At 53.1% G+C, this 12,568-nt stretch overlaps 7 protein-coding genes across 7 annotated transcripts; 5 read left to right on the forward strand and 2 right to left on the reverse strand.

The window, feature by feature from the left end:
• Nucleotides 1-954: 954 nt before the first annotated feature.
• HMPREF1541_10015 (uncharacterized protein) lies at nt 955-2,547 on the reverse strand (the record flags this gene model as incomplete). Its single annotated transcript, XM_008714686.1, has 1 exon — nt 955-2,547. One exon carries the CDS (start codon nt 2,545-2,547, stop codon nt 955-957), a length of 1,593 nt encoding a protein of 530 aa, XP_008712908.1.
• Nucleotides 2,548-4,729: 2,182 nt separating this feature from the next.
• On the forward strand, nt 4,730-5,131 carry HMPREF1541_10016 (glutaredoxin; the record flags this gene model as incomplete). Its single annotated transcript, XM_008714687.1, has 2 exons — nt 4,730-4,919; nt 4,968-5,131. The coding sequence occupies 2 exons, from the start codon at nt 4,730-4,732 to the stop codon at nt 5,129-5,131; spliced, it is 354 nt and encodes a 117-aa protein (XP_008712909.1).
• A 762-nt stretch (nt 5,132-5,893) lies between these two features.
• Nucleotides 5,894-7,683, forward strand: HMPREF1541_10017 (uncharacterized protein; the record flags this gene model as incomplete). Its single annotated transcript, XM_008714688.1, has 2 exons — nt 5,894-5,952; nt 6,006-7,683. The coding sequence occupies 2 exons, from the start codon at nt 5,894-5,896 to the stop codon at nt 7,681-7,683; spliced, it is 1,737 nt and encodes a 578-aa protein (XP_008712910.1).
• A 1,535-nt stretch (nt 7,684-9,218) lies between these two features.
• Nucleotides 9,219-9,689, forward strand: HMPREF1541_10018 (uncharacterized protein; the record flags this gene model as incomplete). Its single annotated transcript, XM_008714689.1, has 2 exons — nt 9,219-9,364; nt 9,416-9,689. The coding sequence occupies 2 exons, from the start codon at nt 9,219-9,221 to the stop codon at nt 9,687-9,689; spliced, it is 420 nt and encodes a 139-aa protein (XP_008712911.1).
• A 308-nt stretch (nt 9,690-9,997) lies between these two features.
• Nucleotides 9,998-10,476, forward strand: HMPREF1541_10019 (uncharacterized protein; the record flags this gene model as incomplete). Its single annotated transcript, XM_008714690.1, has 2 exons — nt 9,998-10,149; nt 10,197-10,476. 2 exons carry the CDS (start codon nt 9,998-10,000, stop codon nt 10,474-10,476), a joined length of 432 nt encoding a protein of 143 aa, XP_008712912.1.
• A 290-nt stretch (nt 10,477-10,766) lies between these two features.
• HMPREF1541_10020 (uncharacterized protein) lies at nt 10,767-11,227 on the forward strand (the record flags this gene model as incomplete). The annotated part of the gene is made up of 2 exons (XM_008714691.1): nt 10,767-10,918; nt 10,966-11,227. The coding sequence occupies 2 exons, from the start codon at nt 10,767-10,769 to the stop codon at nt 11,225-11,227; spliced, it is 414 nt and encodes a 137-aa protein (XP_008712913.1).
• Nucleotides 11,228-11,501: 274 nt separating this feature from the next.
• Nucleotides 11,502-12,350, reverse strand: HMPREF1541_10021 (uncharacterized protein; the record flags this gene model as incomplete). Its single annotated transcript, XM_008714692.1, has 1 exon — nt 11,502-12,350. One exon carries the CDS (start codon nt 12,348-12,350, stop codon nt 11,502-11,504), a length of 849 nt encoding a protein of 282 aa, XP_008712914.1.
• Nucleotides 12,351-12,568: the final 218 nt, after the last annotated feature.

Here is a 12,568-nt window from a genome sequence, read left to right on the forward strand (position 1 = left end):
AAGCCGAGCGGGAGATGACTCGTCGCTTTACCACCCCACTCTTCCCTCTAAAACTCGTCCAGGCCTCAGCAGCAGACAGAAGCCGCCTACTGGCGAACAACACAGAAGCCAACAGTTCTGCAGGCCGGCAGACGGGTACGCCACCTAGAAATCCAACTAAGCAAGCTGGTCAAGTCTGGAACAGTCAGCGTGCAAGCCAGCGAATATCTTCTAACTCCCACGCGCCTCGTTCAGCCACACCACAGCAATCACAAGGTGCGACGTATGCTCGGCCAATCGATATCAGCCCTCCCAGGTCCCAATCACAAATGCCACGGAAGAGGCAGACCGTCGATCTCCAGCTGACTGGTACGGCGCCTGAGGAGTCACAAACGGCTGACGCTGCTGTGGTCGGTGTCTCTTCAGACATGTCAAAGAAGATCGCACGGTCGGCGGCTGCTGTTGAGAACAATCTGCAGTCTGTCTCGGGGAGGAAGAACCGGCACCATGCTGTGCGGTTCCGTGACCAGGTGGATGTCTATCCTTGACGATGGGGAGACATGACTCGCGCCACTTATTCCATACTTTGCGTGGACGAACACATATGTTCGGGGTTGTGGTCGTGAAGACGCCCACGGCGAAAGGTTTTTGGGGGAAGGTTTTTAAGCCCAATTCAGAGGGAGACTTGCTCGGAAGCCGAAGGAGCCCCTTGTCACGACTTCATGAGTACGGAAGTCGAGGAGAATTGGACGCGCTTGTCGTCGATAGGAGCTACACGAAGGAAGATCCGAGTGTGTGCTGATGCAGCCCATGCCGTCTATGCCGTCGGAAACCCACACTGGGGGTTCCAGGTAGGTATGCTCGCGTGTATGCTCGTTTCTCAAGGCCGCCAAAATATACCAAAGTGCTGTTGATCTGCGGTCCAAGTCATTTCCTTTTCTTCCTTCAACTGCCCCCCTTGGGCTGTGGGTTTGGTCATCCAGCGACAGCCTCGCCTCGACTTCGCCTCGGTTTCCTAGGCTTGCGCGTGGGACTATCAGAAGCATGAGAGCTTGACCCTGAGCCTGTCCCATCGAGACCAGGAGAGTCGTTCTGCTCAGTTGTTACTGGCCCGGTCGATACTTTTCTCTCAGTGGCAGCTCTCTTCGACGCGCTAGCCCTGCGTGAACTTGGCGTGGGACTGGCACAGCCAGCAGGAGAAGCTGCGAATTCATGCGATAGCCGGCTGGGGATAATGCTGATGTAGTCGCCTGGGTCTGTGGCTGTCGAAGACGCAGTCGAGGCATTCGAGAAAACGCTGTTGGGTGTAGACGAGCTTGAGCTGCTGCAAGACTGAGCTGCTGGCGTGGGAGCGGTCGGCGGAGTCGATTGGTATCGTAAACGCAACGGTTGGGATGTCGGTGGTCTTGCAGCAGTCTGTCGGGGCGGTGTCTTGTGAGCTCTATCTCCAGAAGACGAGGAACTCCATCGTCTCGCCCTGGGTGAATCAGCCGTGGGCGTGAGGTCGTCCTCACTCAGGTCGGATTGCTCAGTGACATACGATCTGATCGTTGACACCAACACCTGAGGCCCTCTACCAGCCAACGGCTTTTTCATGATTGCTCGCCATCGTTCAATAGTCTCACTTGCAGACTCCGCTGGGTGGCTCATCTCCTTAGCCATATCAATAGAGAGAAGCCTATCTTCTCCGTAAGGCTTGAACCACTGTACCCAGGCAACCCAGAACGCGATGGCTTTCTTGGCGCACTCAGGATCAATCTCGAACCACTCTCCGTGGACCGCTTTGCACGTTTCGGCTTCTTGTCTTTTCTTGCACTGATTATTCCTGCGGCGGAAGCCACGACTTTGCAGTTCCCAATGGATCAGGTCCTCGATCCGCCTTGCATTCGGGATCGCTGTCTTTGTTTCAAAGAGTAGCTTTGTCGATATCTTGCAGCGTTGACGTGTGCTATACAGTCTCTCGACCACGGTGGTTCTTGTCCAGCCGATCTTGATGTGTTTGGTATCATCTGGGCATCGGAACGCATATATGTGGCCGTTGGATACCTCGGATGACGATATCTCTGTTGTCACCATACGTCGCAAATCAATGATGGACCCGATCTGGGATGTCAACTCATGGGTGATGGGAACGACTTCCCAATCATTCAGTTGATTGACACTGACAGAATTTCGTAACGCAGAAGCTCGACGTGGGCTCGCAAAGTACTTCAAAACCAGCTCAGAGCGCACCTGGAACTTCTCAGTATATGCTGAAGGAATTGCCGACATGCATGGATCGTCAAGAAAGGCTCCAGGGAGCCATGGTTGTCCTTTTCCACGGGTAGTACACCAGAGACAGTCTGTGATGCAATGTCCCCACTGGGCTTCATGCTGAGCCCATCCATCTGCCTTTTGCGCCTGCCAACACTCTTCGAGGGCAACGGCCAACTCGTTGATCCACTGCTTACAACCTGCGTCGATCCAGGAGACTCCCTTATGGTTGCGGCAGAGACAGCTTCTGACGCAAGCCCGGACTGCTTGATGGATACTACTGGTCTCTCCGGGGTTTTCTGTTGAGAGTGTCATGTAATAGGCGTAGGCCGAGCCTGAGTCTCGACGATTGAGCGTTGCTCCACAGCGTTCGCCGCAAGGTTTGACGGCAGCACAGGTGAACGGTTTGGGGCTCCGGACCAAAGAAAAGATGCTGACAAGTCGACATTGGGGCTCGGTGACGGGACCTTTTGGCTTCGTTTTATTTTGCGCTTTCTGCATAGAGTGGTTGATTGTATATAGAGACCTGATGATCCAAAAAACAGCAGCGCATTCAAAAATCGTTCGTAACATCGTCTCTGATTCGTCTTCAGCACTAGTCAGTTAGATAAATGATCTGCTGGAAGGTTGAATCAACGAGCAGGACGATCTCTTCAAGCGTATATGAGCAACATCGTTGAGGTGGCTGGGTCTTGACTGGGTCGGCGGCAGTGCATCGGTCTGTAGGGGATAGCCCGTTAGGGCCAAGGCATATGAAGCATGGCTGAGTTTCTGAGTCGCGCCACGACCGATAAGTACACCCATGTACGGTCTGCACATGTACCCTTGGCGCGGAAAACCACTGCCAAACAACTTTGTGGCAGTGTTACAGCCCACAGTGATAAAGTGAGACTGCTACATTGAGTACCAGCGTGCGGGGAGTCATGTGTTCGCCCTCCAGGAGTCCTCAGAGTGCCGTTGGACGCTTATCGATGGTGCCGGCCATGGTCTGTAGAAGCCTAGGCAGTTCGACTCATGTTGCAAAACACTGCCGGGCCAGCTGACAGAGGCATACCGTAGAGGCTACGTTGATGTCTCAGGCACGACAGCCACAATCCGCGGTCGGATCTTGGCGCATGTCTGACCCTGGCAGCGCACGCATACTGCGCAGGGGTGTGTAGGTCACGGCCTCCATCCGTCTACCACAAGTTATCATCAGCTTTCATTTCGGGTGACCGGTAGAAAAGCTACATTTTGCTCAAGGCTTTCTATCGTGGCCCCAAAGCAGTTGAATCTTGGTACGTTGCATGTCGACGCTTGGGCAACATTATGCTGCTCATGCTCACATTAGGACAGAGCTGCACCGCAAGGGTTTCTGTAGCTAAGATGGCCTGTACGTGAACGGGTGGCTTAACGAAATGAACGACAAGTGTCTGTCAAACATGATTGGCTGGAAGAAGGTCGTCCAGGTCTCGCTTACGCGGGTAACGGGCGATCCGTAGCAGGCACTTGCCGCTGGCGCTCACTGAGCCAGTTGTTGTTTCATGGTGCGGACGAGCGATCTTCCCAGCCTTCGTAGCCACCAGCCATGCCTTGAATGGTGCTAACGCACGCCATAATGGCTTCTCGATGTGAAATTGTGCAGTACGCACCTGCCTTTCGCTAAGGGCGCTTGAAATGCCATGAAACTGCTCAAGAGTATCTCTCTGGTTCATCGAGTTGCGTCAGATCCATTCATTGCTTTGGTATGAGTGGGATTCGAAGACACTCTGGTCGAAATTGATTTTCAGGTGTGGTGCAGTCAGTGAGGCGAAAAGGCGGCCACGTCGTGACGCCTGATGCCAAGATATAAGAATCGGCAGTTTCGTGCCCGTCTACTGGACGGAGGCTTCTCAGCATGTTCAAGCATGTTCAGTCTGCAGGGTACATCGCAATATCGAAACAAGATTACTGAGGTGCGACTTACGCCGCTGCGTCTCGTCTTGGGGAAACGTTTGTACGTGAGGCGTAACTCTGAGACGGCAGGAATAGAAAGCATCAGTGAGTCTGTACTCGTCTCTCGCGATGCGGAATTGAATCTTTGGGATCGACGAGGGACTGCGCTGTGCCCGCAAGGGGTCCAGCAGTCGCGAACTACAGAGTGTGCAGCTCGCCGGCGTCCCGACGTCGCTGGGAAGGTTGGCCTTGGCAGCCTAACCGAAGAAGGCTGCACTTGCCGCTGACACCTAAATTTAAGCAGATCACCGCCGAGCACTGCCGCAGCACGTTGCGAGATACGATGATCTCATCATCGTCCATACCCAGCGAGTGCGGCGCACGGCGAAGCAGCGCCGAAGAGTGACGACGACACAGTTCAAGCCACTACACTAGGAATCTCAACATCAAAGAGCGGTGGGCGGCGCCAATTATAAAAGGCCTGTTTGCCTCACGCTGCTCTACAACCAAAGCTGATAATTCTTTATTTATCAGACGCTCAGTATAAGACGCCCAGCACAGTTGTTAGCACAGAGAAGCAATCATGGGAAATTCGCAATCATCATGCTCAGGCTCGAGCTCGAGTGCCGATGCGCAGGCCAACGTCGAGCAGATCATCCAGAGTGATGCCGTCGTCGTGTTCGCCAAGGTCAGCTGTCCTTATTGTGCAGCCACGAAACGTCTGCTGCGCAAGAAAGGTGTTAAATATACGGCCATCAATGTCGATGTCACAAGTGAGTATCTTATACAAGGTGTTTGATGCTCAAGCTGACAGAATAAAGAGGGTGGAACAGCCATGCACAGCGCTTTGAAGCAAATGACGGGTCATCGAACGGTACCTTCCATATTCATCGGGCAGAAGCACATTGGCGGCAATAGCGAGATCCAGTCAATAAATAAGACTGGTGAGCTGGACCACCTGTTGAGAGATGCTCGCGCGATATAATGGACCTCGACCGCTACTCGGGACTATCCTCCACGCAATCGACCATCAGCTCAATATGTTTCTGGGTACCGGTCATAGGTTAATCGGCAATCCACGGAGTTATTCAAGACCATGAAAAGGCAAGAGCAACGGGCTAGAGAAATCGGATGTACATAGAAGAGTGCAAAGGGAGCGGATTGCGGAACCTGGAGGAACCCGCTCCTTTTCATCCGTCACTCGTCCGAAAGCATTTTCCAGAACTCTGATTGGCCACTTTGACCAGCCTTTTCCTAGAGCCTTGTCAGCACTCCTCCTTTAGTCTGGGAAGCATTTGTAAGCGTGGGCCACTACTCAGCGACGTGTGGCATGGGCCTGGTGTGTTCCGATCCTCTTTCGCCAGGATGATAGCGAGCCTTGCTAGTGATTTGGGCAAAATGCTCGTGGTATTGGTTTAATCCGCAAGTTCAACTGGCTCAGCGTGCTCCCTCGATCTGGACAAGAACACGTCGTGACTGAGAGGCTGACTGAAGGTCGACATAAAGTACCTTGGCACTCTGGCTGGCTCCTCGTCGTCCGACCCTCATTGTGTGCGAGCCCTAGGGTCACACAAGATGCAAAATGTTGTTACCGAGGGTGGACGACATAGTAGCCACAATTCACGGGTGAGGCGATTCATGCATGTCTAAATGGGAGGTTGAGTTGCTGACCGAAACAGGCGTGTGAGCTCTGTAGGCAAAAGAAGCGCCGATGTAACTGGAGTAAGGAGAACCAAACCTGCTCAACATGCCGAAAAGCAGGCACCGCTTGCGAGATCTCCCTTACACAAAAGCCTCGCCCAAAAGGTGTGAGAAAGTGCGTAATATGATCCAAGCAGCTTCTTTTCTAACGCTCTCAGGCGGCAAATGCACGATCTGGAAGATAGGGTTCGCCAAATGGAATCCTTGCTCACCGCGTCAGGCCTCGACCCCTCAGCACTGCCTTTACCGCCTGAAGGGCCTCCCCGCGACAGCGATGCAGTGTCATCAGTCTCGAAAGATTCAGCAACTAACATTGATTTTCCATCCCTTGGGTTTGGCTCCAATTATGGCGACTCGATTGCGGAACGAACACCGAGCAACTCCAACCCAGCCAGTTGCGAGGCCACACCAATGGAGCCTTTTGCAGATCCTGTGACTACATGCTCAAACTTTGGTCAGAATCCATTGTGCAACGGATGGAATCTGCCAGATCATGTCTATCAGCACCAACATACCGTACTGGACACCGGACCCACACAACGCGACCTACCTCCGCCGCACGAGGCCACATTACTGCTTCAGGAGTATCTGGAAGACTGGAATAAAGCTATTCCATTGTTTGGACGGGACGCATTGGTGCAAATCTTTCAAGACTGCTACGCTGGTCGCGAGCCTGAAGGCTCAAATGCTTTTCTCGCCGTGATGGGGGTTTTAGGACTGGCCCACCGTCTCAGAGGCATGAGCCCTGTAGCCAGTCCGGACGATGAAAGCTTAGCAGACGCTTACAAGCAGCATTTGCTGAAAGCTTACCCGTCCTTGCTCATGCAAGATCCCTCGCTGCTCTCGGTACAATGTGTCTTGATTCTCGGCATGCTTCTGTACCTGTCGACGGACAATAATCGTGCGCCGTATCTCGTGTCCACGGCTTTGAGAATGATGGAACCTTTGGGACTTGGCTCGCGGCCAAGTCAAGCATTGCCAGATGGGATGGCCGCCGATGACCAGTGGGTTACACTCTTCTGGATCGCATTTGCGTTAGAGACAGAGTTGTCACTGAGATACACCCGTATGCCAAGCTGGCGACTGGCTGATTTGGCACAAATCGAACTACCGCCCCAAACCGCCGCTCAGGGTATCGGGGAAATCCGATCCGCAACTGGAGACGGATGGAGCATTAATTTCCTGCGTCTGCGGTCAGAATTGGCCCTGATCCAGGCTCGAGTATGTGAGAACGTGCTGGCGACTTCTACACGTAACGAAGATGTTGATCAGGCTGCGGGCAATCTGAAAAAAGAACTAGAAAAGTGGCGTTCTTCCTCCTGGGTTTTCAGGCTGAATCCCCCGGACCTCGTGCGCGAAATCCACCGATCGGACCTGGTACTACTAACCAGCTTAGAGGCCAACTACCTTATGACCCTGTTCATTCTCGAGACTCATATAAATTTGCGGCCCAAAGGAACGAGTGGTGTCTGGGACCCAGAGACTATCCTGAAGATTGGGCTGGGCAAAACACCACTGTGCCTGGCAGACACGCGGCGATTCGTCGCTTTCCTTCGGGTTCTACCAAGAGGCGATGTTGCTTGGCTCTACATGGTTTCACACGCCATCATCGCAGCAATCGCTATCTTGATGTCTCACGCCACAACTAACCCAGAAGAGGACGGGGTTCCGCCGGATATACGCATTTCCAAAGCAATGCTCGACGTTATAATGCAGTTGAGTAAGCGATGCCGGACCAAGGATTGCCGGGCTATACAACAAGTGTGCTGGCATCTCTACCAGCATGCAGAATCTGTTGTTGCGAAAGCAGTGCCGCGATCTCGTATTCGCGTCTAGCCTTCACGCTGTCTCTATAAGTCAGTGGAATGCCAGTATAAGGCGGATAAATCAATGTTTAGAGTCTAAATACATAACAACCCAGATAGTCCTCTGAGTTCTCGTCAAGAAGCATTGTTTCGAATCACTTGCTGCAGCTCCTAGATCGGGGGAGGGCGAGGCTGAGCCCCTGCCAAGAAAGTTAAAGCCGGCCACACCATCGTGCGCATCAGTGAGGTTCAGGAATAATACACGAGTGACCAATATTAGAATGGTAGCTAGTACCAGGTGCTAAAATAAAGTCCTGAAGCTTGCTACTAATAGCTATGATGATGCTCTATACAGTGTGAGCTTAGGCCTGAAGAACTGATTGATACCCCAAGAACTGGCAAGGCTGGGTTCAGAGGCAGTTTAAGTGGGAGATAGCTTGATGACGAGATCAAATAGTCACTGTAAGGTGTCCAGCAAGAGTTCCAAGCAAAGTGTACCGCGCGTAGTTGGCTAGGCAGACGTTTTAAAGCTCTCGAGTGACTGCCGCACTATAAGATTGTCTTTTCCGCAGGCGAGCTTTCTCCTTTTTCATTATACACCACATCATTCTTGCCAGACCAATAATCCCACGCCCATTACAATCATGCCTCCTAAATCCAAGAAAGTCGGCATCGACCTGAGCGTCGCCAATCTCACTGCTCTTCGCTCTGCCCTCACCCACCTCGAGGCCTTCAATCCCAACTTGGACCTCATTGCGCAAGACATCGGTGTCAAGCAGAAGAAGAATGTGTAAGGTACTAAGACCACGTCACTCTTAAGTTACTGACACTTCCCATGGTGCTCGATCACTGAACCAAGTCTTCAACAAGCTGGGTCTTGAGTACAAGAATCACAAGATCTACGCCCTCGCCGACGACCCTACCGCTGCTACAGCCACTGCTCCCTCGAAGTCCAACGGCGCCATTAAGCGCTCGGCCAACGAGGGTTCTGAGGAAGATGGTGGCAAGAAGAAGATCAAGGTCGATAGCAAGAACACCAATGGCACCAACACGAAGGAGGTCAAGGAGGAAGACGTTGACGACTCTACGGCTTAAGGGAAGCAGCCTCGTTGTGGTGTAGCTTGGAGATGAAGGGCTCACCTGGTGAAAAGCGAGTAGGTAGCTTGGAAAGGTCAAGCAGGATAGTGAACGTGGGTCAGTCGTGCAGGCTACCCAAGACAATGAATGAACTGCAAATTCCCTCAATATCATCAGCCGATGCCCAGAAATGGGCTCTACAACATATTGTCTTATTGGTCAGGTTCGAAAAAGTTCTTGTTGCCGGAGTCTCAGACTTCTCATTTCCAGGCGACGGTGAATCCATTTCGAGGTGACGATCAGACGAACTCAAGCAGGCCTCCTAGGCTCCAGCATACTGCAACAGTAGAAGACAGGCTTCCGCCCACTCGTGAATTACATGGCTTGTCAAGGACTACTTAGCGGAGCTTGATTCTCTCCCTCTTTGTATTCCTTCCTCTATCTTGACGACCTTAACCCACTTGATCATACACCTTACTCGAACCAATCATGCCTCCCAAGGCCATCACTATTGATCTCGGCTTGACTGCCTCCAACATCGCCGTTATCCGCGCCTCTCTCATTCATGTCGACTCTTTCAAGCCCGACATGGCTGCCGTTTCTCACGAGATCGGTATCAAGAACAAGAACAACGCGTAAGTTAGGTTCACTTAGCATATCTGGTATTTCGTGCTAAAACCTTGAAGTCCCCGTGACCTCAAGGCGGCTCTCAAGAAGCTCAATCTGATCTACAAGGACGGAAAGGTCTTCTCAGCTACTGAGGGTGACGCCACTGCTGGTCCGGCTGCCAGCGGTACGACCAAGGCCAACGCTTCTCCTGCGAAAGGTTCGGGTGGAAAGAAGCGCAAGGCTAGCGAGGAGACTGAGGGTGATGAGAGTGCCAAGAAGCCCAAGCACGAGGAAAGTGAGAATGGCGAGGATACGAAGGAGTTTGATGATGCTGGTGCGACCTCGGCCTAATTATATCGACCATCATAGGTTGCAGATTGCCGACGTCTATCGGAGGCCAGAGAGCGAACACGTAGATTCTAGGGACTCACTAGGAAGAGTCAGACATTAATGAGAGCTCGGTGCTGGGATTGTTGAGACGGCTGGAGCCTGAATCAGCCAGAAGTGAATGATCGCTGCAAGGTACTTAGCTACGTTGAAGCACGAAGACTCTTCTTCCGAAAGTACAAAAACCTTGCTCTTTGCCCGAGCACCATCGTCCTGACCTGTTCAACGTTTGTATTCTACCTTCCTTTCAATACAATCACATCGAAGACAAGATGGCAGAGAAGTCTGGTAATCAGTCCGCCGACGTCAATTTGACCGAAAACAACCTCGCCTATCTCCGCGCCACCCTCTGCTCGCTGGACTCGGTCAAGCCGAATTTCGCCATGGTCTCAGAGGATTGGGGTTTGGGCAAGGGGGGCCATGGGTACGTCATCCTTCGACATCAGGAGCACTCATATTAATGTTTGGTAGGCTACGAGGTTTCAAGGCCGCCCTCTCCAAGCTTGATCTCGACTTCAAGAACGGCAAAATCTATCCCAACGACGGCAGTCCAACTGTTGCGCCAGCTCGTACTACTAAGAAAGCCATAGACACTGGTCTCAAGAAGCACGGCCAATTCCAGGATCTAAAGCGCAACAAAGTACACTTTGAGGTAGAGTCTGAGGGGTCCAAGGCAAAGAAGCCCAAGAAGGATGCAGATGAAGGACCTACGAGAGTCAAAGTGGAGCACGGCGACGATGAAGATCTCTAATCAGTCATGTAGCCTGCGAGCATCAACAGGCCATTAGACCGAGAGACGAGTAATGGATTCAAGTACAACGGCATCGCGTGGCCATCAGAGACATGGCAGAACCGGTAGCTTTGGACAAGTCACAATCCCTAGCGAGTGAAGACAGATGTCCTCGACCTAAAATCTGGCCGCCTCTTGCAACTTCTCTTCCTTCCTACCCTTGCACATTCTCTGTACATTTCATCTCCCGCACCTCTTCATCCATTTCGAACATCCCATAAATTACTTAGACCTCTCCCAAGCACTGCCAAATGCCGCCTAAGCAAGCCACCGACCCGACTACCCAGCCTACCCCAACTGGAATCGCCATCATTCGTGCCGTCATGTGTTCACTCCCAGAATTCAAGCCTGACTGGCAAATCGTCCAAGATCAATTCGGTGTAGCAAAAGGCAGAGGCAACGGGTATTTCTCCATCACTCCCACCCCCACACAGGCTCTAATCGCAGTAGCAGTCCCCGTGCTTTTCGTAAGGCCATTGAACCACTGGGTCTCACCTTCGAGGACGGAAAAGTCTTCCCAGTCGATGCCAGCAAAGGTGCCGCAGCTTATGCGCCGTTGATTGACATCAAGGGCACCAATGGCAAACGCAAGTCTACAGACAGCCACGCCAAGGAAGCTAAAGGCGACGAGGGCGCGAACAAAGCGAAGAAGGCGAAGAAGAATGACACTGCCGTCAAGTCCGAGGTCAAGGATGAGAAGGTGGATGAGTGATTTAGGTGTTGGAAGGGCGCCTCCATGCTCGCCAGGATAAGTCTAGCGAGGCGGACGCTGACTAGAGGCCAAAGACTCTAGTGGTGGAACATCCGTGCTCAGGAAACAAAGATAGAAGGCCACACAAAGCCTAAAAAATGGCCAACAGACACCATAGCCATGCTTTCTATTGAGGATCGCACCTCGGAACACTATCACAGGCCATCCACCCCAGTGTTCGTTTTTACTAGGCAGTCTTCAAAACCTCCCCTCCACCAGAAGTTTGGCCTTCATCTCATCTCTTCCACCATAGCCCGGCACTAGTAGCGAGGATTGGCACTGCCACCACAGCACACATTTTCAACGCCGCCTTCAACAACATCTGCTCCATACACTTGTCTGCGTTGCGTTTGAATTCATCCCCACTCTTGTTCTTGTGCGGAAACTCCTCATCCGGTACCTCCACGCCCAGGTACGCACACAACGGCGCCCATCCATCCTTGGCCTCCCAATCCAAGTAATCCCTGCCATCCCCCTTCAACTTCCGCTCCAACAACTGATAATGCTCCTCTCCAACCACGTGCCCGAACCTCTCAAAGTCACCATTCCCCAGATTAACCTGCAAGCACAACACCGCCACAGCCCGATACCACCAAAACAGCGGCGCATGAAACCATCCCAGCGTCCACAGCGTCCACCCCAGCGGCCCTTGCACCGTCACCCTCGCCGCCGCCGCCAAGCTACGATGCCACTCCCGCACATCCGCCCTCCGACTCAGCACCACCTTCGCCCCCGGATAGAAATCCAACAACTCCTCCCCAAACAGCGCGGGCGGCATATCCATCAGCACGTCGCAGTCGCCGAGCATGGAATCCCAATCGAAGCGACGCACCGCCCCCTCGGGGTCGCCGGCCGCCTTGGCTTCCAGCAAGGGCACCCAGCGGAAGGACTCTGATTGGCGCGTGGCGGGCAGCTCGAAGCCGTGCCAGATGGTGGTGTAGCCGAGGCGGGAGAGCGCGGTGCGCAGGCTGTCGGTGCCGGTGCGGGGGAGGCCCAGCACGAGGACGCCCATGGGCTTGGAGGCCGGGCGGGCGCGGTGGGGAGCGTCGACGTGGTAGAGGCGCTGGAGAAGTGGGGAGGGCATCTTCTGGCACGGTGGGCGTTTGGGCGTCAGCGAAAGGGTGAAGAGGGTGTTCAGGTGGTGGTGTTGTCTGAAAGAGGCAGGATAAAGCAGAAAATAAGCAAAGGAAACGTGAGAGGAGGTTCGCGGTGATATATGTCTTTTATGGGCGTTGAATGGAAACTACACGACCTCGTAAGGCGTCCAGGGGTCACTAGCCTCGTCCCGCGCCGTAAAGCAAC

The sequence above is a fragment of the Cyphellophora europaea genome (genome assembly GCF_000365145.1).
Source record: "Cyphellophora europaea CBS 101466 unplaced genomic scaffold supercont1.11, whole genome shotgun sequence".
Classification (NCBI taxonomy): Eukaryota; Fungi; Ascomycota; class Eurotiomycetes; order Chaetothyriales; family Cyphellophoraceae; genus Cyphellophora; species Cyphellophora europaea.